The sequence below is a fragment of the Toxotes jaculatrix genome, chromosome 9, assembly GCF_017976425.1.
Source record: "Toxotes jaculatrix isolate fToxJac2 chromosome 9, fToxJac2.pri, whole genome shotgun sequence".
Lineage (NCBI taxonomy): Eukaryota > Metazoa > Chordata > Actinopteri > Toxotidae > Toxotes > Toxotes jaculatrix.
This window is the reverse complement of record NC_054402.1, coordinates 9,468,940-9,496,762: the sequence shown is the minus strand read 5'-3', so window position 1 is coordinate 9,496,762 and position 27,823 is coordinate 9,468,940. Positions and strand designations below refer to the sequence as shown.

The window sequence follows — 27,823 nt, the reverse complement described above, 5'->3', positions numbered from 1 at the left end:
AGTATCAGGGCAAAAAGATTAAATTATACAGAGACATTAACAAGTATAAAAGCTGGCAGTTTGAGGCATCAACCCACCTATAGATATGGAAAGCGAGCAACACTGGCATTAATGCATAATGTGAGTGTTAATTTGCCTATGAAAAGATTTTAACTCAGTGTGTCTCATTTATCTATAAGTAAACAGACTAATTTGTGCTCTGGCTGGATAAACTGTCATTGGTGTGTAGCGCACAGGTCTGCTTTTGCCACAGACTCATATGATTCAGATTCAGAGACTTTATTGTCATTCACTTTTACGTTCACGTATAAGGAACGAAATTTAATCGAACCAGCTCGTAGATCCCAATAGTTAGAGGATAGAGAAGAAAACACAATAAGGTACAAAAAAATAAATTACCATAAAATAAAATCAGCAAAGTTTCAGCGATATATATATATATATATATATATATATATATATATACATAAACATATGCATACAACAATCTATATCTAACTATATATATATATATATATATATATATATATATATATATATATATATATACACACACATTCACATACACAAGTTATAAATAATTATACATTTCTATCTATCTCTCTCTCTATATATATATGTATTATTTATATATATATATATTTAAAATAATTTTACGGTTATCATTTTTGAAGTATACAAGTCTAAATAGTTACGTTATGGTATACAGAATGTACAGAATACACAGAGAACAGAATATATAATATATAGGTTTATGTTTATATTATTATAATAATTGCACATATCCAGGGTGAGATAAACAAATAAATAGATATGTAAATATATATAAATGTATAAATACATATAAATATATATACTTTGTTTCAAGCGGGAAACCTGTGATTTACTGGGCTATTTACAACCTCTGGGGATCCGTGTGTAATTAAAAAGCGAATGGGGGATTGTGTAAAGACAATCAGCATGCCGCAGGGTTTCTCACATCCTCTGAGAAAAGGAGGGAGACTCAGTGGGAGGAGGAGGAGGAGGGTGGAAAGGACTTGAGTTGAGGAATTTGAATCCTGTTTGAAGGGGGAGAGAGCGAAAAGAAAAATCCAGGGGAATGTCTGTGAGTCTGAGGGAACCGGTGGGCAGGAGAGAGACTCTGGACGACAGACTGAAGGAAACACTGGTTTAAAAATACCCTCCCTCTGTTTCTAGAAATAGATTGTGGACAACTTAATCAGCGTGGAGCGGCTTTTTCTGCGCGCTTTTTGGGAAACTAAAAGTTTGGAAGACAATACTCCACACTGGGATCGACCAAAACAACAGCATAAGGGAAAAAGCAACAAGACTTTTGAGCAGCGCGGAGATTCTTTTTTTTCCACGGCCTGTCTGCTTAAAAAGGGGAACTGAAACGATCGGATTCGGGTTGTTTTGGTCCCATCAGCGGATAATCACATTTTGCCATCTGCAGGAGTCAGAGCAAAACTTGTTCCCAGCGCACAACTTTGGATCTTTGAGCTGCTGAGATGCGGTGATGGAGTCTGCTGATGTTTCTAAGATGACTGCTCCTCTCCTGAAGCTCATTTTCAGAGGTGGTCTCATTTCAAGAAAAACCATGAGCGGGTCTAAGTGGTCGCTTTTGATTTTCACCGTCGTTTTATCCGCCTGGAGTCCAATAGCCGCCGGTACACTGACAGGTAAGGTTCAGCTGGCTCTGAGCAGCAGCAGCAGCAGTTGCTTTTTAGCCAAGCTGACTGTTGTTTGTCAACTTTAATGCGAGCAAACACTGTAATGAGCAATTAGCTCTGTCAGCTTTCTGCTTCTAACTCATTAAATCAATTTGCTCTGGGGTGGAGAGTGCAGCCACCGCTGCAAGTGCCTGCAACATCTGGCCAACATGAAGGAATTAATTACACTCATAAAAAAAGCCTTTTAAAACAAGGTGATCAAAGAAAAGAAATGAAAAGACCAGTTTTACTGGTTTGATCAGGATGTTAATGCTTAGAATCAAAATTCTGCTGATGCTGAGTTTGTGACAGCAGGTAAATGGAGATGGAGACGAGTTTGATCTGGAGAGCTGTTTTCCATGACTGGCATCAAAGGGTAGAGTCAGGAAGAATCATGTTTTGAGATCAGGTGCAGCAATATTTTGACTCCTGCTGGGGGCTCCAAACCAGGTATCCAGACCTGGATTACCACCAGTCATGGTATTTTCAGAATACTGTGGAATTGTGAGAGGTGTTTTCCAGCCACGAGAAAACCGTGTGTGGAAACCCTGCCAGCCGGCATTCAGAAGGCCTTATCTGCTTGAAAAATCAACTTTGCTGTTAAAAGCTTGGAAGCCATTAGCTACTGCAGCCAGTGGATGAGAACATGGAGTCCCTACAGGGGCCTCCACCTGTCAGCTCATGTGTTTTGACCATTATGGTCACGCTGTCTCTCTGGGAGCTGTACCTCTGCCCTCTGTAGATGTATGACCAGGAGGGGCAGAGATTACTAGACACTGCTGTGATTAATAAGCTCAGACTGATGGTTTAAAAGGAGAATTTTTCCTGATGTCTCAGTTCCTATTTGGATGTAGGTATGGCTGGGGCCCAGGAGCAAGGGGACTTGAGGGATGAGGAGGGGTTAAGGGGGGGCCGAATGCTTTGGTTTGTGAGTCAGAGCTGGTCTGACTCAGACTCAAGCAGTGAAATGATGGATGGGGTAAGGGGGCAACAGTGGAAGAGAAAGAACTGGGAGGGGAGGTGGCAAAATGTGTAGCGATGAATCCAAAAGACGGCATGAAAAGGAGGCTAAATGAGAAAAGGGCAAAGGCGCGGCAGTGAATGGAAGGGCTGAATTACGTAGCGTTAAAAAGCCAGAAAAGATAAAGGAGGGAGTGAGAGGAGGATAAATGCTCGGACTGTGTCGGGTATTTTTGGCATGTGCATGTGCACTGACATTTAACATCTGAGCATTTTCCATGAGAGAGAGTAGGAGTAGAGACAGATAATGAAAAAAAAAGTGTGGGACCTCGAGGGAATTTGGGGGACAAAAGGGAGCAGATAGGCACAAATGAATCAGGGGAGATAGACCACACACACACACACACACACAGTTTTACCATGACCTGCTATCCGTCTAGCTCTGCCTTCTCATAAAAGGTTTACAAACTTATTATTATATGAGTGCAGCACTAGAAAGACAAGGGAGAGAAAGTAGGGCTGTTTTTGTTCAATATGGCACTGAAAAAAAAAACGAGTCAAGGCCATGCAGATTTTTGAAAAGGCTCAGCCAAGCTTAAAAATAAAGGGAGGAATGACTTTTAACGCCAAAGCGCACACAGAGGCAGTGAGGCACAGACTCAGCGGGCCCCTTCGTTTACTGTGCACTCCCAGAACAAGCTTTTTGAATGCTGATGTGTTTGTGTGTGTGTGTGTGTGTGTGTGTGTGTGTGTGTGTATTACATGTACATTTAAAGAATCAAGAATCTACATATAAGTAAGATGAGTGCTGCCAAAATGTGCTTTTTGCTTTACAGGTCTGTTTTCAGTCGCTGAATGATGTGTGTTTACGTGTGTTTGTGTGAGATTGGTTGCAGCAGAGTCCTCTGGGGTTGCAGTGACAGGGTCAAAGGTTGAAGGTTGGCTGTGAAATAGACTAGAAGGGCGGGCTGACAAGCTTGAGAAAATCTTTACAGGCATCACTCAGTGAAACAAGTGTGATTTATTTTTGTCCTGAAAGTCAAGAACTCAAGCCAAGTTGGAACAGTCTCAAATTATTTTATCTTTTATCTATTTTATCAAGTGCAGTAGTACTTAGGCCTCGCCTTGGCCAGCTGCATGGATGCTTAGCATTTTTATTTGGTGCCTTAGAAGAAAGGAAAGGAATCCAGTGGGAAAGATCTGTGCCCGTTGCATGAATGTGTCCTTGCCAGCTTTGTGTTTTAACTAAGATTAAGGGTGTAACCATTCCTGTATCTATCAAACGGCTTGCATTCCTTGCTCTCTGCATCATCAGGAATGCCTCTCATTTCTGTTGAATGTCTTAAAACTAAGAAAAGCCAGAACCATTGAGAGAAGTTTATAATCATCATATTTATGATGATCCTCCCCACATCATTTTTCGGATGTTGAACAGATTCACAGACATCTTGGCCGACAACCTGCAGGCCTAGCACCGCTGTTTGAGAGAAACCCTGAGTATGTTGAGTGTTTGTGTTGAGCTCTCTGTGCTCTGACATTGTCGGAGCTCCGGCCCTCGAACAAGGAGCCTTTGTCCCAGTATCAGCTCTGCCCTTCTCAGGTCAACCCCTCTATCAGAGAGGGACACAAGATAACCACTCATTGAAAACCTGGTGTAGCGGTGGATAAAATGTGGGTTTACCTGGTGTTATATCTCAGCATTGGCAACATCAAGTCAGTCCAGCATAAATGAACATATTTATCAGAGCAAGTAAACAAACAAATGAAGCTTTTACTGGTGAAAAGATTAGTTGATTAGCTGATAAGTCAACAACAGTTTTGATTTACAGCTTTTCTGTGTTTTGTGTCACTATGAATTAAAATATCTGTTGGTTTTCAACTGAGGTGTGTTTTAATGAGTGAATCCTGCCTCTTCCCTCTCATAATTAAAGATTTGGAGTTTGAGCGGAGTCCTGCTACTGTCATCTCTTCACTGGGCAAACCTGTTACGATGCAATGCACCCTGAAGGGTACAGGGGGTGAGGAGGAGGACCCGCATGATGTGCTGTGGCTGAGAGACGGCCTCTCACTTCAGTATGCAGACACTAACCAGTTCCAGGTTCACACTGGCAACAGTTGGACAATCATGAGCACGCTGAGGTAAACAACAATGCTGTCTGCTGCTTTCATCAAGTCGATAAATGAGATCTAATGATGAATGTTCATCAGTTGTGAGGCAGCCAGACCTGGCCTAAAAATGTCATGCTGTGTTGTGATTGTGTATTTATTTCCTGTTCTTCCACCTTATCCTGTCACCTAGCTAAACCAGTTCTATAGCTGGATTACATCACTGCGTTTGACTTCCAGACGCTGTGGAGCACTTTGAAATTAAGTCTGAAATCAATGAAATAACCCAAGCAAAATCCCATGTACCTCTCCTGCTGTAGCTTCATTTATTTAATCCCAGTATGATTGAACGGCAAAATCTGGAAGGAAAGTAATCAGGATCTTTCTTCCTCTCTAACAGCATCGAGAACGTCCAGCTTCCCGACATGGGCTCCTATCGATGTGCTGTCCAATTAGAAAGCTCGCAGATTTTGTCTGAGGAGGGGAGCATTCAGCTGGAGGGTGAGTACACCCCATCTGAGTGCTACAGTCTGCTTTATTTGGATTGAAAATATAGGCGGGAATCTGATTCAGGTAATTCTCTTTCAGGCCTTCCTCATTTCTCCGTGGAGCCCCAGCACATGTCTATAGTGGCCAACGTTTCCCTGAGTCTGAGCTGTGTGGCCCACGGACCTCCAGAGCCAGTCAGGGTCATCTGGCTGCAGGACGGTGCTCCTCTCAACTCCCTGTCTGACCCAGTGGCCCTGTCACCCTCCACACTCAACCTCACAGGTATCATCTCCTACCTCAGCACTCAACGCCACATTTAGACAGCTCAGTTAAACCCAATATGACATACTCACTTTACACTGATACAGCCCAATATTCAATGATCAATAAATACATCTGGGAAGCAACTGTTGATGGTTTAGGCTAAAAAATGTGAAGAAATACTAAAAAAAAATTGCATGTTGACAGAGCTCCAGGCGATGTCTTCAAATAGTTTTTTCCAACCACCAGTCCAAAACACAAAGATATTCAGTTTACAGTCATATAAAATACAAAGAACTGCAACTCATCACATTTGAAAAGCTGGAGCCAGAAAATGTGTGTCATTTCTTCTTACTGATTAACTGACGGACTAATCGACTGCTCATTTCAGCACTTCATTAGTCAAGTAAGAAGTTGCTTTCAGTTTGTGATCCAAGCAGCAAAATTTTAAAATTACTGGAAACAAGACAATTTAAAAATCCTTGGTTCCATCCTCCACTTAATCCATTTGGGTTGATTATAATGTACCCCTTCGAAAGCCACACAGCAACTATCTTCTATAGCTTCAAAGACTTTCAGATCCCCCCTTCTTGGCTTAAACAAAACCACCAAATAACCGCCCTCCCCAGAGAGAGCAGGCTGTCTGGCACAGTGCCAGTGGATCCATTGAGGACGTGCCTTGCGGTTGTGTGGTTGATGGGTAAAGGCAGAGCAGCAGGCACAAGATGGACTATTGGGAAAAGTTAAATAGATGGGCTGAGGACACACAGAGATAAAAGAAAGAAATATAAAAAAGGAGCAGGGCTCTGTTTCTGCTTGAATGCAAACCACAGCTGTGTGCCAGATAACTGGCCTGTATGAAGTCCAGTAGTAGGAGGACAAGCAGAGCAGGCTGAGTCAGACTGAAGGAGGGAGGAGCAGTGGTCGGTTGGAGGATCTGGTTTGACTCATCAGAGCCAGCTCCCTGGTGCTGACCAGCACCCTTTGACGGTGACCTACACTCACATCTTTGGAATGGGCAGCTGCTCTGGCACACCACAGGTCCAAACCAAGGCAAACACAAATAATCCTTCAGCAGGCCCATAAAGAGAAATGGCACGAACCAGTAAGGAATCAACGACAACACATGTCCACGTAACTTCAAGTTTGAGGTCGTTTCCATCCACATCTGATGGAACAATGTAGGAACCACAGCCCCTTTTATTCCCAGTCCACAAGTTTAAAGGCAGAAAGCAACTGAACAAGTTAACGCAAACTTAAAGAAAGTGCTCATGTGCTGTTTATCATTCTTGCTAATTGGGCCTAAAATACATTTTTGCTGTATGTTTAGGATCACTTCCTTCTACAGTCAGCACTTCAACTAACTTCATTGTTTCGTTTCACGTCCAATAAGCACTGAAATGTTTGTTCATTCATCAAGCAAAAACATTCACTCTGTCTTATGTCTCTGCAAACTGAATATCCTCACATTTCTTATGGTTGTAGATGAAACTAACACTAACAGAACTCCTGAATGGGTAAAAATAATACTGAAAATAATATTTTGTTGCAGACTTAAATCCAGAATGTTGGAGCACATGATAAGCACAGAAAGTCATAGTTCTTTTTCTAGGTTTGTACATGTCAGTCGAGGAAGGAGGGCACCAGGGTTACGCTCATTTATTCCCCACTGACATTACCAGCCTTGATCAACACTGTGATGCTCATGAGCTCACGAGTTCGTCTTATTGACCCACACTTTCAGCTGGTCAGGGGATGTTGCGTTGCAGTTTGCTGATGGGGAAGGAAAGACAGAAGAGTGGTGTAATCTCGAGATGGCCTGATGAGTAGTTCATTCACCCACACAAGCAGTGATCGGCCCTCACCACTCCCTCCCTGCTTTTCCTCTCTCTCACAACCCCTTGCTTCACCCAGTGAGGATTGTACCCCCTGTCCTTTTTCCGGCCGCAACACAATGGAGGCATGGTGCCGTCAGTGCAGGGCGACACACTGCGTGATTCTGTGTTTGTGGCTGATGGACAATGTTGGGGTGTTAGATAACAGTGATAAAACTTGAATGTCACATGTTTCAGTGCGTGTGTGTGTGTGTGTGTGTGAGCCTGTGTTGTCTCGTGGAATGACTCGAGTGTGTGAGCACGCTCTGAGTCACTTTGTGAGAGGACTCGTTCTCTGTTGAATGTCAGTATGTGTCACAATGTCTTGCCCCCTTCAGAGGAGCCCCGGCCTCTAGAAGCGCGGCAGCTCAGCCTTTCACACCTGGCCCTCAACATTTTTTCACTATCAACAAACTGCAGGAACGAAAAACTGCAAAAGTTAAACGAAATGAGTCTCAGGTGGCCGACATGTTTTAGTCGGCCACATGTTTAGTAGAAACTTTATGTAAAACTGGCTCTATACAAATGCAGTCTGCACCCTGTGATCTGCAGGTCTACTACTACCTCTTAAGGAATAATAATTGAAGTGCTGTTTGTTTGTAACCTAGATGCGTAAAACCTTTTTCTTTTCAAGTCAAATTTTGCCTAGTTTTAACATGGAAGTCAGTGCTTGCTGTGCACACATGTATGGATTATTTTCAGCAATTTTTTACATCAGTATTGAGACAACAGACTGTAGTTTGACTCAAAAGAGTCAAGACTTCACACCAGTATGTGTCTGTCAGAAATAAAAATATATAAATCATCGTTTTTTAAATTTTCACACAATGGGATTATGCATGCTTTGGTATCTTTTATGAAAATGAAGATCTGAAGAGTTTAATCCGGACCTTCAGTGACGATTTTTACTCTCTCAGAAACGTACTCTCAAACTAAGCCCAAAACTAATCATAATACTGTTGACAGAGAGATCACGTTACCTTATGGAAACTATCACACTGTTCTCACTTCAGTTTGAACTTTCACACCATTTCTCACATCGGCATTATATCCAGCTCTTCATGCTGAGCAAGGATTCTTGGTTTCAAAAGACCTCAAAGGTTCCTGCTTCACACGTGCATGCTATTTCATTTTCCCATCCAGGTTTGAACAGGACCAGCACCTTTTCTTGCGAAGCTCACAACCGCAAAGGTGTGGCCACGTCCGGGTCTGGTACCATCACTGGTGGGTGTCACACTTTGGACGCACAAACACTTCTCTTCATTCAGTTTGGATGTACTTTGCCTGCTTCAAATTGTTAATTGCATAGTTCCTTGTTCTTATGTCTTATGTCTTTCTTTTTTATGTCTTACTTTCTTGTCTTTAGTTCTCCCAGCACAGCCTCAGAATCTGAGAGCTGTGGAGATCACTCAGACCAGTGTCCGTTTATCATGGCAGCCTGGTTTCGGAGGCGTCTACCCGTTAATCCGTTGCTCTGTACAGGTGAGACAACATGAGATAAATGTGAGAGTAGAATACCACAACTATCTGAGAAAACTAGCCTGGAAAAAAAAATCACTGTAGCAGTTTGACCTGCATGTTAAACAGACTTGTTACTCTCTCTCTATGTGCGGGACTCTGCAGACCAGAGTCTTACCTTTCCAAGCCTAATTTTGAAGAAAAGATAGCTTGCTTTTCTTTTCTTCTCTTAACTCATCCTCTACCCCTCCCTGCTTTATTCGTGAACCCGTGGATCAGGTTTCACTCTGGGAAAGTGGCCTCCTGGACCAATCTTATGTAGCACCACTCCCTCTCGTTCTTTCTCTCTCCCTCTCTCTATCGGTGTCTCTCTGCCACTGTCTTGCTCTGAGGCCATTATAGCTCATAGCTCAGAGAGGAGGAACATTTTCTCCTGCAGAAGGGAGCAGTGCAGCACCACCCCTAAACGTCTGGTTCTAATAAAGCTGCCCCTCATACCTCTTGCTGTTCCTGCCCCCCCACCCTCACCGTCCCCCTCCCCTCTCTCACCCCCTCACCCTCACGGGGAACAAGGCGAGGGGCCGGCTTCAGCAGAATGGGGCAAAAATCTGAATTTAACGGTTCTTTGTGTGGTGAAGAGAAATATGAAAAAGGCTGCAGTGTTGAGAGCAGAAAGATGTTACTGTGTTCCACAACAGAGAGAAAGAAAGAGAGAGAGAAGGAAAGAAAGAAAGAAAAGAAAGAAAAAGAAAGACAAAAAATAAATACAGAGAAAGTCAGTTAAAGAAAACAGGAAACAGTGGTGACAGCAGGTATTGTGGGTCTGAGCCATGCAGGGGGAATGCAGGCTGAAGTATGACTCAGGGCTGAGCTGTACAATTAGATTAAACACACTTGTTTACAGGCTGAACAGTGATTCATCGCGTCGGGTTTGAATCTCTCTCTCTTTTCTCTCTGACACACACACACAAGCATTCATGGATTCCTCATTCATACAAATCAATATTCCCTGACACCACACCACCTTACTCACGCCATGAACAACGATTACCCGCCCAGTTTTACATGTGAAAACTGAATACTCCTGTTGTTTTTATTAGATAAAGTTATTATAAAAGCAGTGCACCTGCTCTCTCTCTCTCTCACACACACACCCACATACACCTAATCTGCTCAATTAATTTTTTAGGTCCATTATTTAAATATTTTCAGCTCTGACTGTAAAGCTCCCCCTGTGCAATGCAGGAGCCACTTGATAATGAGCATTGCAGCAGAGAACAATGGTCCAGACCAGAAACTTTAATGTGGTTTTAAAATTGCTGCAATGGAGGATTTTTCTGCCTTGTGTTCCTCTTAAAATGTGCTTCCCACAGAAGGTTTGCAGAGGCAGCAGGTTTCTGTGCCTGTGATTTTTCGTTAATGAGTTCTGCTTTCAGTGCACCTTGCTGAGTCTGGGTCACATTCAAAACAACAATGAAGCAAATTTTATATCGTTTTTTATCATAACACTTTATGATCAAACCTCACCACCATTACGCACATACTCCAACCGCCAAACTGCATAGTTACTGTGCATATAGAGAAACTAACACTAGAAAAACATCTTAAGAGAAAGTTTTTGATTGATAAAGCAGAAAATCAGTGTTTTTCTTCAAGCTGACGTGTGCATCACAAATTTTCAAAGCCACGAATATTGATTTTCAATATTCAGAGATATTCACAATTGTTTTAACCCTTTATTCAAAGACATTTTAATTAATAACAGTTACCTCGTGGGGTGGTATTAATAGTGTTAACTAAGACCGTGTTTCCCATTTGAATCCAGTTTCTTTCTATCTCAAAAGTTATATTTGTACGTGTGGTCTCCCTTTGCCTTGCAGCTAAATCGTTGGATTTAGCTGCATTTGCACAGCGTCCTCTTCCTGTTTGTGCCATAAAGCAATAAAACACATTTACCCACCACATCACACAGACTGAACTCCACAGTAAAAGCATGTAGAGGATGCAGCAAATTTAAGTTTGTTATCTGTACGTTTCAGGCCAAACGTTCGGGAGAGTCATTCAGAGCAGGCCCAGACAAGTTGATCCACAACCAGAATGTGAATATCCCACCAGCCACCCACCTCATCAGGGACCTGGAGCCCCACAGCCTCTATACTGTAAGGGTGGCCTGTCACAGCAGTCAGGGCCCATCTGACTGGTCGCCCTGGGTGGAGCTACGCACCAAAGAAGGAGGTGAGAGCCTTCCAAGTGAGGAGATGTTTGTTTTCATGCTGGATGTCTTGTGTGTGTGGGATCAGTCCCTCAGAAGTGAGTCAAGGTCGTGGCTGTGTTATCTGGCTACTGACTGAGGTCAAGTCCAAGTCCCCTCCCATTCCTGCTGTGTGCTGTAACCAGTACATAACAAACGCTAGCATGGCCGTTAGCAGGCACAGCTGAGCCACTGTGAAGTAATATGTTTGCATTGCACCTTTGCACATAAATGCCCAGCTTGTACCATTAGAATTTAGCTTCATTTTTCACTGCTAAAAATACCAGGCCTCACAGGGTGGTATTTACCAAGTCCTCTTACGTCAAGTCTCAAGGTTTGTCAGAGTCTCAGGTGATGTCTCAAGTCTTCATAGACAAATTAAAAGTAGACAATAAGAATGAGACATGATTTGTGTGTGAGTTGTGTTATGATGATCTCTTCTGCTTTGGGTTGTCTGTTCGACTGTTTTCTACTGTGCCTCGAATGCAAGCTGTCATAAGCTCCAGAACGTCTCCCACAGTCGCCCCTGGGGGACAGCGGTCACAACCATTTTATTAAGCTGTGGAATAGACAGCTTAATGAAAGAAGGCAAAAAGCCTAGAGGGATACTCTTAACTATCAAGGACTCAGGGATTCTCGAAAAGCATTTTTCCCCCCCGAGACAGATTTTTTCGCTTGTTTTAAGCTGAATTTAATTCATTGCAGGTCTAAGTCTGTTGGCTTCCTGTCTGTTTTACTCTATCTGAGTCAAGACGGGGATCATACTGTATGATAACAAGGAGTCAGAGAATCAAGTTACTGTGCACTGTTAGTCATAATATTCCTTCCTGTGCCCCTTCAATTCAGTCTGTGTTTATGAAGAATACCAGACACGAGTCACTGTACCTCTGTGAACCCAGTCCCAAATGTAAACGCCTGAGGTGGAAGGCAGCCTGGTATTGAAGGGACAGAGTAGGTGGAGACGAAGACGGGGGAAGGAGGGAGGGGCGGATGGACGTTAAACTCTCCTGAAAGGCTTCAGTTAGGATCGCAACGACCCGTCCAAACTGTAAAAGCTGGGCTGGTGTGTGTTTGAGTTTAAATGGAGGTGGGATTTTCCATGCCAGCTCATGCTGTCTCTCTCTCTCTCCTTGGATGAGGAGGAATGGAAATAGTGTATACTAAGAAGAGAGATATACCACAGGAGGGATGATGGGGGCTTTCCGTAATGGAAGTTGCTCATAATCTGAAAACGCTTCCAACACAGCCTTTCTCGTGAACAGAAGAAGGGAGAAGTAGCATTCTTTGAAATGTCACTGTCTTAGAAAAGGAGAAAATGTGGTTTTGAGATGCTCTTGTTACAGTCTTGTACAGATTTTCAAGTTTCAGTTCTTCATTTCACAAAGTTATATCAATCTTTGTTTCGTTTCAGTGGAAAAATCCTATGTTTTGCCAAATTAGCTAATTTCCCTTTGGATAGTAGGTCGTTATTTGTGCTACGGCAGCTCTCTCTACACTACACACAAAACACAAGATAAGATTCAGCTTGTGGTCAAATATAGTTCAGGAGGCATCGAGGTCAAAGGGAATGAGTGAATGAAGGGGAGAGGTAGACTGCTCTCAGCTGAGCTATATTTTCCACATCTTTCTCTTTAGTTTCAGTGCTGCAGACTGTGACAAAACTCCCATAAGGCTTTGTTGTCAAGCCTGAAGTCTTTTTTGAGTCTCTCTCTGCTCCACTTGTTTCTCATTAATAAATCGTGAAAATATGTGTTGCACTATCTCTTACATGTGTCATCCTGGCACAGACGTCCCCGTTCACTGCTCCTCTGTCTCCTCCTTAATTCTTACTTTTTTTAATTTCATTACAGACTCTCTTTCATCTCCGGCCAGCTAAGTTTTTTTTTGTTCTCCTATCCATCTTCCATTTCCCTCAAGCTGATCGGGTTAACTTGCTCTCATTTTGTTGGAATTTTTCCTTCCTCAAATCCTACAAACATGGCTGAGGAATTTATTTCCTGCATCTCCAAACAAGCTGAGCAAGTTTCTTTTTTTTTTCTTTCTGAATCCAGTCTTTCAACTTTACTACTTCATCTCTCATTTCCCCCCTTTTTCTGACCTCAGATGACCTGTGATTTCTCTTTCCAGAGCACACAGCTAGGCTCTGTGGGAAAAAACACACAAAAAAACTGGGCCGATGATGGGAGATGGCAAGGGATGGATGGAAGAGCAGGGAAACGGGGGAAGGGGGCGCTTTGAGAAAACACTCATTTTGCTATTTTCCCAAAGCCCACTATTTTCCCCGGAGGACGAGGGAACAGAAAGAGAGGGAGGAGGGATTGGTCGGTGGGAGAGGAAGTGAGACGACCTGTGTCACCCTCCTAATCCTAAGGCTGCCGTGAGATTATGTTTTACATATCCATTCTATAAATGCATTTTGCTTTTGCTTCCCAAAATAGTTCCAGAGGTGCATCTTTTGAAAACACAGAGTAAAGAGAGCAAACTGACACTGGGTGTAACAGCTCTTGATCTTGACTCTGGCGACTAACAGACCCCTGATTTCCTCCACACATTTGTTACATTACTTCTGTCTGTAACCTTAAAGTGACGCCAAAATTAATCCAGAGTTACGGGACACCCGAACTCACCACTCTAATTGTGATGATGAGTCACGACGACGTGGCACAGTAGACACAGATGCGTCACATTTAATTCAGTTTAATTCCACTGTCAGCAAGAAGGCAACAACAAAACATCAGACAACTGAAAAAAATGGACGTCCTTAAAAGTTGTGACATATTTGATGACACTAACATTTGTGCTTCGACTGATCTGGGAAACATGTTTCCTGTGTAGTGTTGAGTTTGTTTTCATTCATGGAGAACAGACTCCAGATCCCAGGGTTATGAGTCACTTCTTGGCTAAAGGACGACCCTTTTCCATCCACGTGTTGACCCACGCGGAGGCTAAGCAGACCGAGAGGACAAGAGTCAGAGTCCTGCCTCCAAACAACGTTTAAATGGTTCCATGCGTGGTTATCCGACACTGCCTCTTCAATAGCAGCACGTAACAGAATGTGAAACAGTAGTCTGACATGGATGCAGATGTTAACCTTTGCCGTTGTGAACTAATTGTGGCTCAGAAGTGTTTGTTTCTCAGCCTGTTACCAAGCCAGGACTGCTTTCATGTGGAAAACAAAGGAGCAACATGAGTTTTTTTTGTCCTGTGTAGTTTCTGCGAGGTTTTTCAAGTGAGACAGGTTTTTTTTTCCTCCACAAAGTTTTACGTCAACAATAAATGCCTCTGTTCACTTGAACTCATAGCTCCATGAAGAAAAAAAAGAGGCATTACCACAGAGAGGGCAGTGAGGGAGAAGAAAACTTGGAAAGAAGGAGGAGATGGAATCATGTTAGATGGGAGACAGGGAGGGAGAAAGAGGTGAAGAGGGGGGAGAAAGAAAGTGGGTAGGCACCGAAGAGGAGGAGAAGCAGGCAGAGAGAGGCCGACAGATGACGGAGCATAGGTGGAGACGAACTGCTGGAACAAACTTGACTTGGAGGTTGTTTTCGTTGCCGCTGGCAAGCAGAACAGGGACCACATGTGGAAACAATCACCCGCCAAACGCTTCCTGATAACATCATCCATAGGCTGGGCCATGTTTCCCAAACTCACACTGACTTGGTGTGTGTGTCTGTGTGTCCAGCTAGTTTGGGTGACGTTGTGAGTCTGCAGACAGAGTGAGAAGCACAAGACAAAGAGAGCCTTAACTCCAACACCAACAAAGGAAATAAGCACTGTTGTCTCTTTGTGAAAAGGTTCTTGGATTTCTGTGCTATCCAGAGCATCAATCACTCACACACACACACACACACACACACACACACACACACACACACACACACACACACACACACACACACACACACACACACACACACACACACACACACAAACACACACACAAATTCCTCACACTATTTCTAGCATGTTATTCAGCTAGGTTTTCTCTCCACTGGGTATTTCTGCTGCCAGCAGCCCTTTTTGCTCTCTACTCCAGAGAGCCAGAAAAGAAAAGGGCAGACGACAGAGAACAAAGAAGGAGCAGGGATGGACAGAAGAAGAGGGACAGCATGAAGAGGAGGGAGACACAGGCCTCAGCATGTGTCCATCTAAGTTCGTCCAACCATGCCGGCTTAGAGAGAGCGCACTGGCTTCTGAACTCAGCTAATCGCCCCTGTCTGTGGTGCCCTTAGCCGGCTTTTTTTGTCCTAATAAAGCTGAATTCTCCACATTCTCTGACATCTTCTCCTTCCAGCTGTTGTAGTCATCCACACCCTAGAGGCTCCAGGCTGTCAAAACAACACACGCCTGGCTAACCCCCAGCCCACTGGCCCTGGCCACTGAGCCCACAGCCGCAGAACTGCTGGCTTTTCGTTCATACCCATAATCTTTTGACACATACACCACTGCACCACGAGCTACACGCTTACCTAACCTTACAAAAAAAGAAATCGTGTGAGGAGTGGAATGGTTTCATGTCCTGTTTTGTTTTGTGTAACAGTGCCAGAAAACCCACCTGCTAACGTGAGTGCAGTGCTTAACGGGACAGAGGTGCTGATGACGTGGGAGGGGCCTCCTGGGAAGCTGAATGGAGAACTGCAGGGCTACATGGTGGAATACAGCACACCTGCCTCCCAGCAGGTCTGTCAGGGACACACACATTGGCAGATATTGACAGATATGAAAAAAAGTCTGCTTGATACTGACAGTCTCCCTCTTCTCTTCTGTTTACAGCTTGTTGTGGATACTGGATTGGACACTGAGCTTTCAATCAATCTGTCTGTCCCCCTGTCCAATGTGTCTTTTCGAGTGTGTGCCTATACAGGGGCAGGCCAAGGACCCTGGACCCCCACACACACTCTGACGCTTATTGCTCCTGGTGAGTGAACTACTAATAAATACTGTAAAAGCGAGTGATTGGTGAAATCGGTTCTTTAAGAATCCATATTTTGAGGAACGTTCAAAACAGCTGTCATTTTGAAAATAATAGTTTTCATCAGGAGAATTTCATAATAATCCACATCAGTTTTTACAAGTAGCTGTCAGATGAAGCCAAAGCTGTGTTAACAAACGATGCTTTTTCTCCTGAAGGTCCAAATTTTGACATTAACTCTGCTTTCTTTTTGTTTTATTTCCACAGAAATGGAGGAGTTTAGAGGTGAGTAATGACCGGCTCTGCACATGCAAACCTATCAGCACACTCCTCTGTGACCTCTCAGGAGTGGCACATAATGACACAGTGACAGTGGAAATGAGCTCATGGTGTTTTTGGTTTTTTGTACCACTGGACTTCTCCTTCTCATTCTCTGTTACTGGGTTCCTCCATGATAGTTCCTTCCTGTGAATTTCAGAAAAAAAAAAGGAAGGAAGAAAAAAAGAGAAGAGAGGATTTCAGAGCGACGGGAAAGGGGAAGAGGAGTGTGGGGGGGGGGGGGGGGGGGGGAATGGGGAGACGCATCATAAATATTTATAACATTCAGGAACAGTGTAGCATCTCTGTTTGCTTAGTCTAATGGAGCCAGGCAGACAATTCAAACAACAAGAATGGCAGATAAATAGAAAAAAAGAGGTAGGGAAAGTTGGGGGAGGATGAGTGTGAATGGGAGGAAGAGTTGAAAACAGTGGGCGGAGGTTGTGAAGGTTTAGCAGTAGCTTGTGGGGGTGGCCGGGAGTCAGTTTAATGTGAGAAATGGGACAGAAAGACAGAAGGAACTCAGACAAAGTGCATGTTTTGAGAATTTGAAAAAATAAAGGAGCATATATTTAGTAAGAGAACAAATATTTAGATTTAACTCGTCAAATATTGAGGTCAGGACTGAGGTGACTTAGTCAGTTTGACCTGTTGAAATGCTGCTTATGTGTATAAGAAGTAAACACTATGGCATCACAAGGGTATAACAACAGTTTGGTCAGTGTATGAACTTAATTTTCATTACAACCCTTGTAATAATGGAATGCGAGGGGATTTTGCATTTTACATGTAAGCAGATACATGTCAGGCACCAGTGGAAAAAAGAAAAGAAAATGAAGAGTGTGAACATCAGTATCTGTTTACTGTGGTATTACACAGCATCAGTGAGAGATCCTCAGGTGCCCCACAAAAGTGACATAAAGCAGTTATAAGTTATCTTCCCAATATAACTAAATACATCAATAAATAATACAGCTTCATTTATTTCCTTTGCCTTTGGTCAATAGAATAAATGAAAGCTGAATTTCTGCATTTGTCCCTTCAAGGGCTCTGTATTCCTAAATTCTCACTTCACATTGAAAGACTTACATGACTAAACACCCATCTGTCTCTGTCCACACCCCTTCCCTCAGGTCCATCTTCGCCCCCGGCCTTTTCCTGGCACTGGTGGTATGTGGTGATGGCCATTGCCGGAGCTGTGTCCATAGCTGTGCTCATGGCTGTTTACGTGGCCAAGCTGCGGCGCAAGGAGACGCGCTTTGGGTGCGTAGGCTGTTAGTGCTCCTCGTTGGTAGAAGGGAGGGAACTTGATAGCAGTGCCAAACCAAAAAGTTTTTTTTTTCACCTCTTTGGCCTAGTTGAGTCACTTGTGTATGCATTCTAAAACATTTGTATGGAGCAGAAGACATGTTTTTAAAGACCACCAGTCATTCTTGTGACTTATGGAGCAATGCCATAGTTTCAGCTGTGTTTATGTTTCTGCTGGATTGAACTCTCATTGTTTTTTTCTTTTTGCTCTGTTTTGTATGTTGTGTCTGTGCATATACAGGGAGGCGTTTGAACCCATGATGGAGAGTGGAGAGCTGGTGGTCAGGTACCGCGCTCGCCGCACCTACAGCCGCAGGACTACAGAAGCAACATGTGAGTTTTCCCTTCTCTTGCCCCAGCATGTTCCGCAGAACAGAAAGACGATGCTTTATATTTCTAGCTGACTGTCCCTACAGCAGTGAGAGTGTAAATAACATGCCCAAACCTGCCCCAGGATAGATAACAATACTAAAAAGTAGCATAAGAGTGTCTCCTTTCTTGCCGTGGGACTGGATCCACCAGTTCAGGGGAAAGAAATACTTGGCTATAAGCTATTCTCCTCCATTTCATGATAGGAATCACGTACTCGGTTTGTTTGGTTGATTAAAGGCAGGAACATGAACATGGGAGGGTTAACTTGTTGTCCACAGCTGTAGAAAACAGAAAAAATCTGTCACAACAACACTGTGCCCCTTATACTGTATAACTCAGTCTTTTGATAATCATATTGATGAGCAGTAAATCCATTCATGAAGTTATTCCCTGCGCAGTCAGGCATGAACAGCAGAATGAATTGAAAGCATTTTAGGCATTTTACTAAAAAGCAAAAGAAGCAGGAGTAAGGAAGGTGAAACTTCAAGATGAAAGCATATTGGAGAAGTGGAAGAACTTGAAAAGGACATAGGGCTAAATCAGGGAACAGGTGAATTGACGTACCTGTGCAGTGATTTGAGATTTCAAACTTACGCAGCCTGTAACAACAGATGACGTTACACAACTGCTCTGACTGGAGCGAGGAGGTCGTTTCACCTTTGGGGAATAAACGTCTGATCCAGGTGGAGGAGTGACCTCGTACTGGTGGAATACAAATCAGTGGTTTGCATGCTGTCAACAGCAGCCCTCCTTTTAGTCCTCATGATTACAGACAGAGACACGTACCTGTAAACACAGAACACATACTAAGAATTCACACAGCTGGGTCACATTCAAGCCCTTATATTGTCCCTGGTGTACGCACAATATTTGTATAGACCTCATACACAAGTCTCAGCTTGCCACAGCCACAAAGAGGCTAAAGGAAAGGCAAAACTGCAGAGAAAAAAGAACAGATTCAGTGAGTAAAATGATAAGAGCCATGAGAAAGAGATGAAGAGATAATGTGTGCTCTGAGCGTATGGTGGAAAGGACATTGGGAATAAAGGAAGGGGTCAGATTGGAGGGATTTGGGCAGGATTTACGCTGCTGATGCTGACCAGCAATTTTGGCCAATTCTGAGGATGAAGTCAAACCCTGAGGCTCCGGTTATTGCATGCATTGGCTAATAACTGGTCACAGCAGCATGTGTTGGAACATGCCTGTGGACTGAGCACATTATTGTCTGACGGAGACAGCAGATTGATAGTGTAGCAGCAGCTGGAGGCAAGGGGGGGTTCTCAGAGCATTTCGTTGTCCTGTCATATCCTGGCCCAGATGTGAAAACAGAGCTAATGTCTGTAGTGCGGTCTGCTCATCACTGTACACCTCAGTGACAGCCAGCTGGTCGAATGGACTCAGAAATATTTAAGCTAGCTTAAATCCTCTGACCTCATCGTCTCACCCCAACCTGCTGGATCACATGGTCATGTGTCCCACACCTGAAAAAATGCTCTGAGAAGCCAGAGAAGCTCCATATTAGATACGGTCTGCATTTTATTGTAGTTTTTTTTCCTTTATCTTCTATCTGTCTCTTTAGAGTTTTTGATTCTTATTTCAACTGTACTTAAGTCTGGGTTTGGTAGCTTCAGTTCAGGGTTTATTTATTCAAATTAGTTAGTTGTGACTGATTTTTTTTTTTAACTCTAGTTCAAGTATTTTGCAAACAGATGGGCCATTTTTCAAGATATTATAACATTTAAAACAATGGGTTTGAGTTTGAAGCAGGGTTTATGTGTAACAACAGATCTGAAATATTTATTACATGACTGCAACTTCAAATGATGAAATGTTAGGACCACTTAACATGAATTCTTCTTAGATTAATGAGATTGAAAAGATTTAATGGCTGTTTTTTTTTTTGAGAGAGAGTTTTACGAGTAGACAGGGTTGTTTTCGTTCTGTTATAGTCTTATTTTCATTCTTATTTAAGTCTGGCAGTGTTTATTAACACTTCGTTTTTGGCTTAGTGTCATGTATTGCGGTTTTGGAAAAGAAAGGGAGGCTGCTTGGTACAATCTGGCTGTTTTCCTCTCTTTTCTGTGTTGTTCATTAAAGTGCTTTGGGCTCCAAACACCATTAAAATTCCTTATTTTTTCCTCCTCAGTAAACAGCCTGGGCATCAGTGACGAGCTGAAGCAGAAGCTTCAAGATGTGATGGTGGACAGACATAAACTAACCCTGGGAAAGACCCTGGGAGAAGGTGCTGCTTTGTTTTGTTTTAACTATGTATAGGTCTAATGTCTAGGACAGCCTGGTGTTAATGTACAGTATGTACAGTGTACAGTATCAGCACAGGGAGTGCCTGACAAACAGCAAGGTGAAAAAAGCCCTTTTATCAGGACTGGTCCATGGTACAGAGTCAGGACTTATCTGCGCCAGTGGTTGCTTTCCACTTACCTCCAGTCATTTCCTTTGACACAGATATGTTCTGACCCTGGGTTTAGTATAACAGTTTGTAACATGATATCTTTACAGCCCTGTTCACTGCAGGGTCAGGAAAGTAACCACTCTCCAGTGCTGAATAAGACATTTGATGTTATTGCAGCTAAAATTGCATCTGAACCAGGTGTTTGTTTGTGTTTTAATTTCTTTCTTCAGGGGAGTTTGGCTCGGTGATGGAAGGGCTGCTGACTCAGGAGGAGTCTGTTCTCAAAGTTGCTGTCAAGACTATGAAGAGTGAGTAGACAGTAAAAGTACTCAGCAGTCGCCACAATGAATCCCTTCATGTTGGGAACACAGGCCATTTGATGGACAGTCCTCCCGGGTCAAAAAGTAGTGTTTGGGGGCAAAAATCTCAGTTTTTGATCAGAAAACAGACAAAGACACAGCCTGTAAAAAATATTGGCAGAAGAAAAAGTTGACCCCTCATAAACTCTAGTGCCAAAGCAAAGACAATTATATAAAGATTCCAAAGTTGAAGGGGAAAGATGAGTTTTGGAGGGACTAAGACATGGAAGGAAAAAACAGCACCACTCTCTTCTGTGAGATTTCTGACATTTTCAAACTGTGGTGAAGAAGTTAAAACAAACTTAGCGGTAAAAACTGCTACCATGCATTAATTCATAGTTTAATAAATCAAGGAGCCTGTGCCCCCTCTGAAATAGAAGTTTATTTCTTAGCCTGGCAGCCTCTCAGCCAGGCAGTGTTAGTGCTGTGTGTTACTCACTCACCTCTGTACCGTCTCCTCTCCAGTTGCCATCTGTACCCGCTCAGAGATGGAAGATTTTCTCCGCGAGGCAGCCTGCATGAAGGAATTTGACCACCCCAATGTAATGAGGCTCCTAGGTGAGTCTGGATTTATGCTGCTCGGCTTGTAACTAACACAGTTTACAAAAAGACATGTTACTCACTTACACACATCATTCATGGGTTTCTTTGCCCAGGTTTTGAAAAAGAAACAGTGGAGGTGAATACATTTAAGATTTTAAATTACATTTAAACAGACAACAGCAGTTCATCTTTAGAAGAACACTGACCAAGTATCTTAGGATAACCCTCAAAGCAATTTTCAATGAAACTACTTTATACTGAAGAAATAGTTTTGATTTACTACATTTTCTGTTTATTATTAATCATAATAGGAAGAGTCCCCAGTAAGACTATTGGGACAGAAGCAGAAATCCTCAAGACTAATATCTCAAAACCAGGGCAAATTAAACCACAACCACTTTCATGATTCAATACCACTAAAGATAGATGAGAAAGTATGTTTATTTTTTGTAAGGTGGGAGAACTGACACTTTAAAATTCTGTCTAATTCAATAAGCAAATTCACGACTGAGCTGCTTTGAGATTGTGATTATGATTTTTTAAAAATCGTGTTACTTTTTGAATGTACTGAACATGTATGCAGTCTTTGTGTATATTACTGAGCCGAGCTGTTTTCACAGGTGTCTGTCTGCAGACTGTGGAGAGTGAAGGTTACCCCTCCCCTGTGGTCATCCTGCCCTATATGAAACACGGAGACCTGCACAGCTATCTGCTATACTCAAGGCTGGGAGACTGTCCTGTGGTTAGTCTGGTTACAAACAATGAAACACATATACACACATACAGTCCCACACAATTTAACAGCTTAATGGGTTCAGGGTTTATAAGTTCATGCGAGTGTCTGTCAGCAAAATGGGATCCAAAGTTCAGCACAGATATAACAGAGTTCCCAACCACACCTTTTTGGCAGCACGTTCATTCTTCTGAGCTCATGAAAACATAAGACTTGTCTGTCGTTGCTCTCTGCAGTTTTACTTATTAATGGATGAAGTGTTTTTTTTTTTTTTTTTTGGAATCACTGACTGTTACACGCAATAAGTCCCTGAAGAGCCAGAGCCTAATCAAAACAAGATTTCTCCAGAATGTCGAAACATCCTAATGTGCAGCAAACATTCAAAAAAAACAAAACAAAAAAAAAAACACAGGAGTGTTGAAACCTATTCTTCCCAAACGAGGAGGCTGTTAGTATCTGGAGCATGGAGCACTCAGTTCAGACTGATCACAGGGCCTTAAAGAGATGAGCTCTACTGCCCTCTACTGTACAGAAACTACACATCAGCTGTGACAAATACGTAAATAAAACCTCTTTTCTCCCTGTGTGATGTCCTGCAGTACCTCCCATCTCAAATGCTGGTAAAGTTTATGACTGATATTGCCCGAGGGATGGAGTACCTCAGCAGCAAGAACTTCATCCACAGAGACCTCGCTGCTCGCAACTGCATGTAAGCACAATACCTGCTTCTGTTTTTTCAGTCTCTCAGTTCCTGTATGTGTTCTCACTTGCTCTTTTCTCTTTCCTTTTTACACTACATGCAATGTTGAACAATATCTTTAAAAATAACTAAACGTAGACGAGAGGACTGTGCTCGAAGCAACATTTGGCAGAGGGGAAGCCCAAAAGAATTACAGGCTAAGACAATTCAGGAGAAGCATGACACATACAGAAAAAGTATAAAATGAATACACTTTAGATCATATTCTACCAGATTATTGTATGTTTTGTGTGTAAAATCGAAATCAGCAAAGTAACTCCAGTTGTCAAATAAATGTAGTGGAGTAGAAGCATGAAGTATCATAAAAATGAAATACCTAAGTTACCCTTTTTCCACATATACAGCACTGTAACTCTCTGTCTCTCTGCCTCAGGCTCAATGAGAATATGAATGTATGTGTGGCCGACTTTGGCCTCTCAAAGAAGATCTACAATGGAGACTACTACAGGCAGGGGCGGATCTCAAAGATGCCTGTCAAATGGATCGCCATAGAAAGCTTGGCTGACCGCGTCTACACCACAAAGAGCGATGTGGTGAGTTTCCCTACTGTGTGTGTGCTTGTATTAATCCCACTGTGGAGCATAAATCTGTTCAACAATGTTGGGGATCCCCCCCCTATCTGGGAACTATAAACAGTGGTCCCCTAAAGGGTAAGGCAGGACACTGAATAACCTCAGCAGAAACTTCTTACATCAGTCCTGCAGTATAATCCACTTCTCTACCGACGGACTGAGCATATGGGTTGATAGTGGAGAAGAAGGAGAAGTTATGCTGCAGGAATGGTTTGAGAAGATTTTATGAATGTTTTGATAATTTTACTGTATAAACATTTTGCAGCCACCGTTCATGCCTGCAGGGGTTGAGTGTTTGATTATGGATTATGGGTTATTATTGCTTTAAGGTTACTGTAATGCTGAAGGGAAGGGAAGTATTGTCTAATTTAGAATTAGAATTTGTCTAATTATTATAAAATGTATATATTATATACTCAGTGGAGAAATATTTACTATACTATTTCTCTTTCAGGTAAATATCCCCATGAAGACAGAGTTTTAATGCACTGTATTCCATTTTAAGTAGATCGTATGCTATTACCGACATCTGTGACAGATATTAACAGTAACAGCTGGTACTATCACTGCGTATCCTGTATGTTTGAGGGGCCCTGGTTTCCATACACCTGAGAAAGTGTGCTCATACAATGTAAGCATTAAAAATTAGGTGCATTCTTTAGAAACTTGTGCATGAAGTAGGACATCCGGAAAGCCTGAACAAACACGCCTGTTATTTCCACAGCCAGTGTTTGACCAGAGCAGATTGTGGCAAGGTGTGCAAGACCTAAAGGAATTCAAAACTCCTGAACCCTGTAACTCTCACTCTCTCACTCTCTATTTATCTCAGTGGTCATTTGGAGTCACCATGTGGGAGATCGCCACACGGGGCCAGACACCGTACCCCGGGGTCGAAAACAGCGAGATTTACGATTACTTGAGGCAGGGAAACCGACTCAAACAGCCTCCAGACTGTCTGGACAGCATGTGAGTGTCGACTCCTTCACTGCACATTCCTCACAAAACACACTCAGCTGATGATGAAGTACTTTTGAAATCTTTTCCCTCCTGATTAGAAATACCTCTTTTTTTCCATAAAGCAATCAGGGCTGGATGCTAAAAACAGTTCCAGTCTATCAGCTTTACAAGAGGCGCAGGCGATGCTTGGAATTTTTTCCATGTTTCTTAAAGATTGTTTGATAAACACACAATTACTGAACCATTTTGTTCCAAGATATAGATATACCCAATTTGGAAAGCAGGAACATGCCCTAGTACTAAGCTTAAGACACAAAATTCATTTTTTTTCTTATTCTTTATTTTAAAAATCCAGTTCTTTTAATAAATAATAACAATATTTTTTAATAATTTGAAAAACTAACCTATTTAAGATTTATTTAAACACAAGAACATTGTGATTGGAAAAATTGTGAGTCAAAGACTAAGCTATGAGACCTGTAGAATGAAGTGGGTTTTTTTCCCCTTGCTTTAACAATGAGCAAACATCAAATATAAAATTAAAATTCCTTCATCCTCTCCAGCTATGCCCTAATGTTCTCCTGCTGGCTGCTGAGCCCCAAGGATCGACCATCATTTGAGTCCCTGCGCTGTGAACTGGAAAAAGCCCTAGAGGATCTGCCGGACCCCCAGGACCCGGACGAGATCCTGTACGTCAACATGGACGAGTCTTCCATGGAGCTCGGGGCCGTCGGTGGTCGTGACCCCATTGGGGGGCCACCCCCTCTCTGCCTGAAGGGCCTGGACTCTGTGACCACAGTGGAGGTCCACCACCCCAACCGCTATGTCCTCTGTCCCCAACATGAGACTAACCGAGCCCTGTCTGACTCCCTGGAGAGCCTGGACATGCCGGTGTCGTCCTCCACAGCCACACTGCCTCTACAGCCATCATGCCACTCCACTCCCAACCCCACCCCAGCTCCGACGCCAACTGTCGAGCTGCTGGAGGACATGGAAGGGTCCAGGAAAATTTCCTGGCAGTGATGGCTTCACTCTTAAAAAAGGACAAGACTCGTCACTACCACGGTGTGCCATCCTTTCACCCCAGTCCAACAGCTAGGTCTAGCCTCTTGCTACTGACTGTAAGAAATGTGCCCCTACATACATATTTTGCACAAATACACTCATACACACCCAGCCGAAGGCATTCCAAGGAAGTGAAGGATTGGAATTATTTCCTTTGTCCACTCCCCTCTGTCCTAAAATGAGCACAATTCCAAGTGAGTGTAAAAGTTAACGTGTGGTTGCTGTAGTAAGAGGAACACATTGTTGTCCACACACACTGCAGCACAATCAGAGAAATTAATTCCCAGTCATTATAGCAATAAAACACCACATCAGCACAACTACCTGTATACAGCAGAGTGATCTCCACCTGATTAAGCTAAAAAAAAAGGAAGAATCCAGAAAAGAATCCAGCTCAGACACTGCCAGACTCAACAAACTCAGGAGCTCAAACATTCCAGTGAGGAAGTGCTAACATGGAGAACTCGCACCACCCAAGAAAACCGTTCCTTTGATGGAGAAACCTTACCCGTCCCTGCTTCTGTGGAACTTGGGGCAAAAAAATAATCTGAGGACTGGTGGGGAAGAAAGGAAGCCCCAGAGTCCCTTTCACTGAAAGTATCATCCGGTGAAGATGGCTGCCTGCTTCAACATTATAGTGAAGGACAGTGCGAAGATTTTTAGTTTCGAACCAGCAAAATTATTGTTGTGGGGTGAAACCCTTTTTGATGGGTGTCAGAACTTCATGTGTCATCATTTCAAGGATCATATAATTCTTCAACTGAAGTTCACCATAACTGAAGACTTTTACCCAACATCAACAGAATGGAATATGAATTCACAAAAAAAACGCCACAACTGAAGAATTAACCAAAATTTGTGAAATAAGTGAAACTTTACAGTGAAGCTGTTGTGAATGAGAAAACTCCATCTTACGCATCAAAGAAACCTTCAGCAGTTTGTACCACAGCCAAATGTAGCGCTCTAACAAACCCCTGCATCCTGCAAGGGGTTTTACTGCTAGTTGTGCATTAAGCACTGTGAGCCATTTATAGTTCACACAAGGCAACTGTTTCCTTACTGACAGGTGAGACACCTGAGCAAAGCCTGATTCAACCAGTCTACATACATCTTTGTCATAACTCAGGAACCTGAGACTTTGCTCCACAGGGACAGAGGTACTAGTCAAACCAAGAGGGTTCAAATAATAACAGGTAGGCATAAGGACTGAGGGTAGGTATGGACATGATGGAGTTACCCAAGGCAAATGGCAGGATAAGCTCCTCACCTTTGCTTTTGGCACAAGCACAGTGTTATTACACATTTTGTAATTTTTTTTTTTTTTTTTGTAATGCTGATCTTTGTTTTTCTACAACTTTGCACTAATGTTTTTATATCAATGTATGTTTATGATTTGTATATCTTTTAAGCTTTTTTTATTTTAATTACTTTCTGTATATTCTCCATCAGTCTGTAGACGCCTCTCATCAAATCTGTTCACACGTAAAAACTTACACCTTCATAAAGCCAGAGAACGAGGCCTGTGAAATCATTACAGTGCTGAACTCCGTTTGAAGGAGTGTTTTCTGAGCACAGACTGGGAAACATGACTAACCTCGTCATCTGACATCATCCCGCCTCTCTTTTTATCTGGGTATATTTCTGTTTCTCGAGGTTTAGCACTGTAAATAGAAGTCTGTTACCAGCAGAGTCAAGGAGGAGGACGAGAAAGCAGCAGCTGAAAATCGAATGGAAGATCGTCCAAACATCTGCTTTGAGGACATTATGCTGCAACTTTGCATCATGCATGCACTTATTTTTATATGCTTTAGTTCATTATCCTGTCATTGGAATGGACTTGACCATATTCCAACACATATTTTGGGAGAATGACATTTGTTTATATATGAGGCGCTGTGATTCTCAGTTGTATACATCAAAGGTACTTATATATGAGACAGTATACAGTGGTATGTTATACCTGTAGCATTGCTGAATTCCTTGTTAAGTGAAAGTGTACATTTCATGTAATACCTTTGGTACTGTATACCGATAGTCCTAGAGTGTGAACCACAGAAAGTGGTGCTGAGACGGAGGAACTGGTCAAATTTGGCCTGTATGGATATTTTCACCAGTTTGAAAGCAGATACACCCTCTGTCCTATACCACCCAGGGTGTTTGAAACAGTCCTTCTTCTTCAGTTCAGCATTAAAACTCAGAATTTCACAACTTTACCAAGTGCCTTCAGAGAGCCAGTATTTCGCATTGCAGTGGATGCGTGTGTGGATTGTGATTCTCCTGGTGTGTTGAATTGGGAGAAGACTGTACTATAATTGCCTTTATATTTTCACTGTCATGATTTGTAAGCAATTTTTTATACAGTACATACAGTATTTTGTATAAGAAATAAATGTGTTCTTCCATGAA

At 42.6% G+C, this 27,823-nt stretch overlaps 1 protein-coding gene across 1 annotated transcript; it reads left to right on the top strand.

The window, feature by feature from the left end:
* The first annotated feature begins 1,069 nt into the window (after positions 1-1,069).
* Positions 1,070-27,823, top strand: LOC121186824 (tyrosine-protein kinase receptor UFO). Its single transcript, XM_041045639.1, has 20 exons — positions 1,070-1,679; positions 4,601-4,808; positions 5,176-5,276; positions 5,364-5,546; positions 8,543-8,623; positions 8,766-8,881; positions 10,897-11,092; positions 15,649-15,788; positions 15,882-16,026; positions 16,288-16,305; positions 17,472-17,601; positions 17,888-17,979; positions 20,165-20,260; positions 20,659-20,736; positions 21,253-21,345; positions 21,951-22,072; positions 22,663-22,772; positions 23,197-23,356; positions 24,225-24,361; positions 24,916-27,823. The coding sequence occupies exons 1-20, from the start codon at positions 1,517-1,519 to the stop codon at positions 25,373-25,375; spliced, it is 2,829 nt and encodes a 942-aa protein (XP_040901573.1). The 5' UTR covers positions 1,070-1,516; the 3' UTR covers positions 25,376-27,823.

What these genes read in the sequence shown, in the direction of transcription:
- LOC121186824 (XM_041045639.1), top strand. Translation starts at nt 1,517, where the DNA reads ATGGAGTCTGCTGATGTTTCTAAGATGACTGCTCCTCTCCTGAAGCTC. An exon ending in ACAATCATGAGCACGCTGAG is followed by an intron (nt 4,809 to 5,175) that starts GTAAACAACAAT and finishes CCTCTCTAACAG; the next exon opens with CATCGAGAACGTCCAGCTTC. An exon ending in ACACCACAAAGAGCGATGTG is followed by an intron (nt 23,357 to 24,224) that starts GTGAGTTTCCCT and finishes TATTTATCTCAG; the next exon opens with TGGTCATTTGGAGTCACCAT.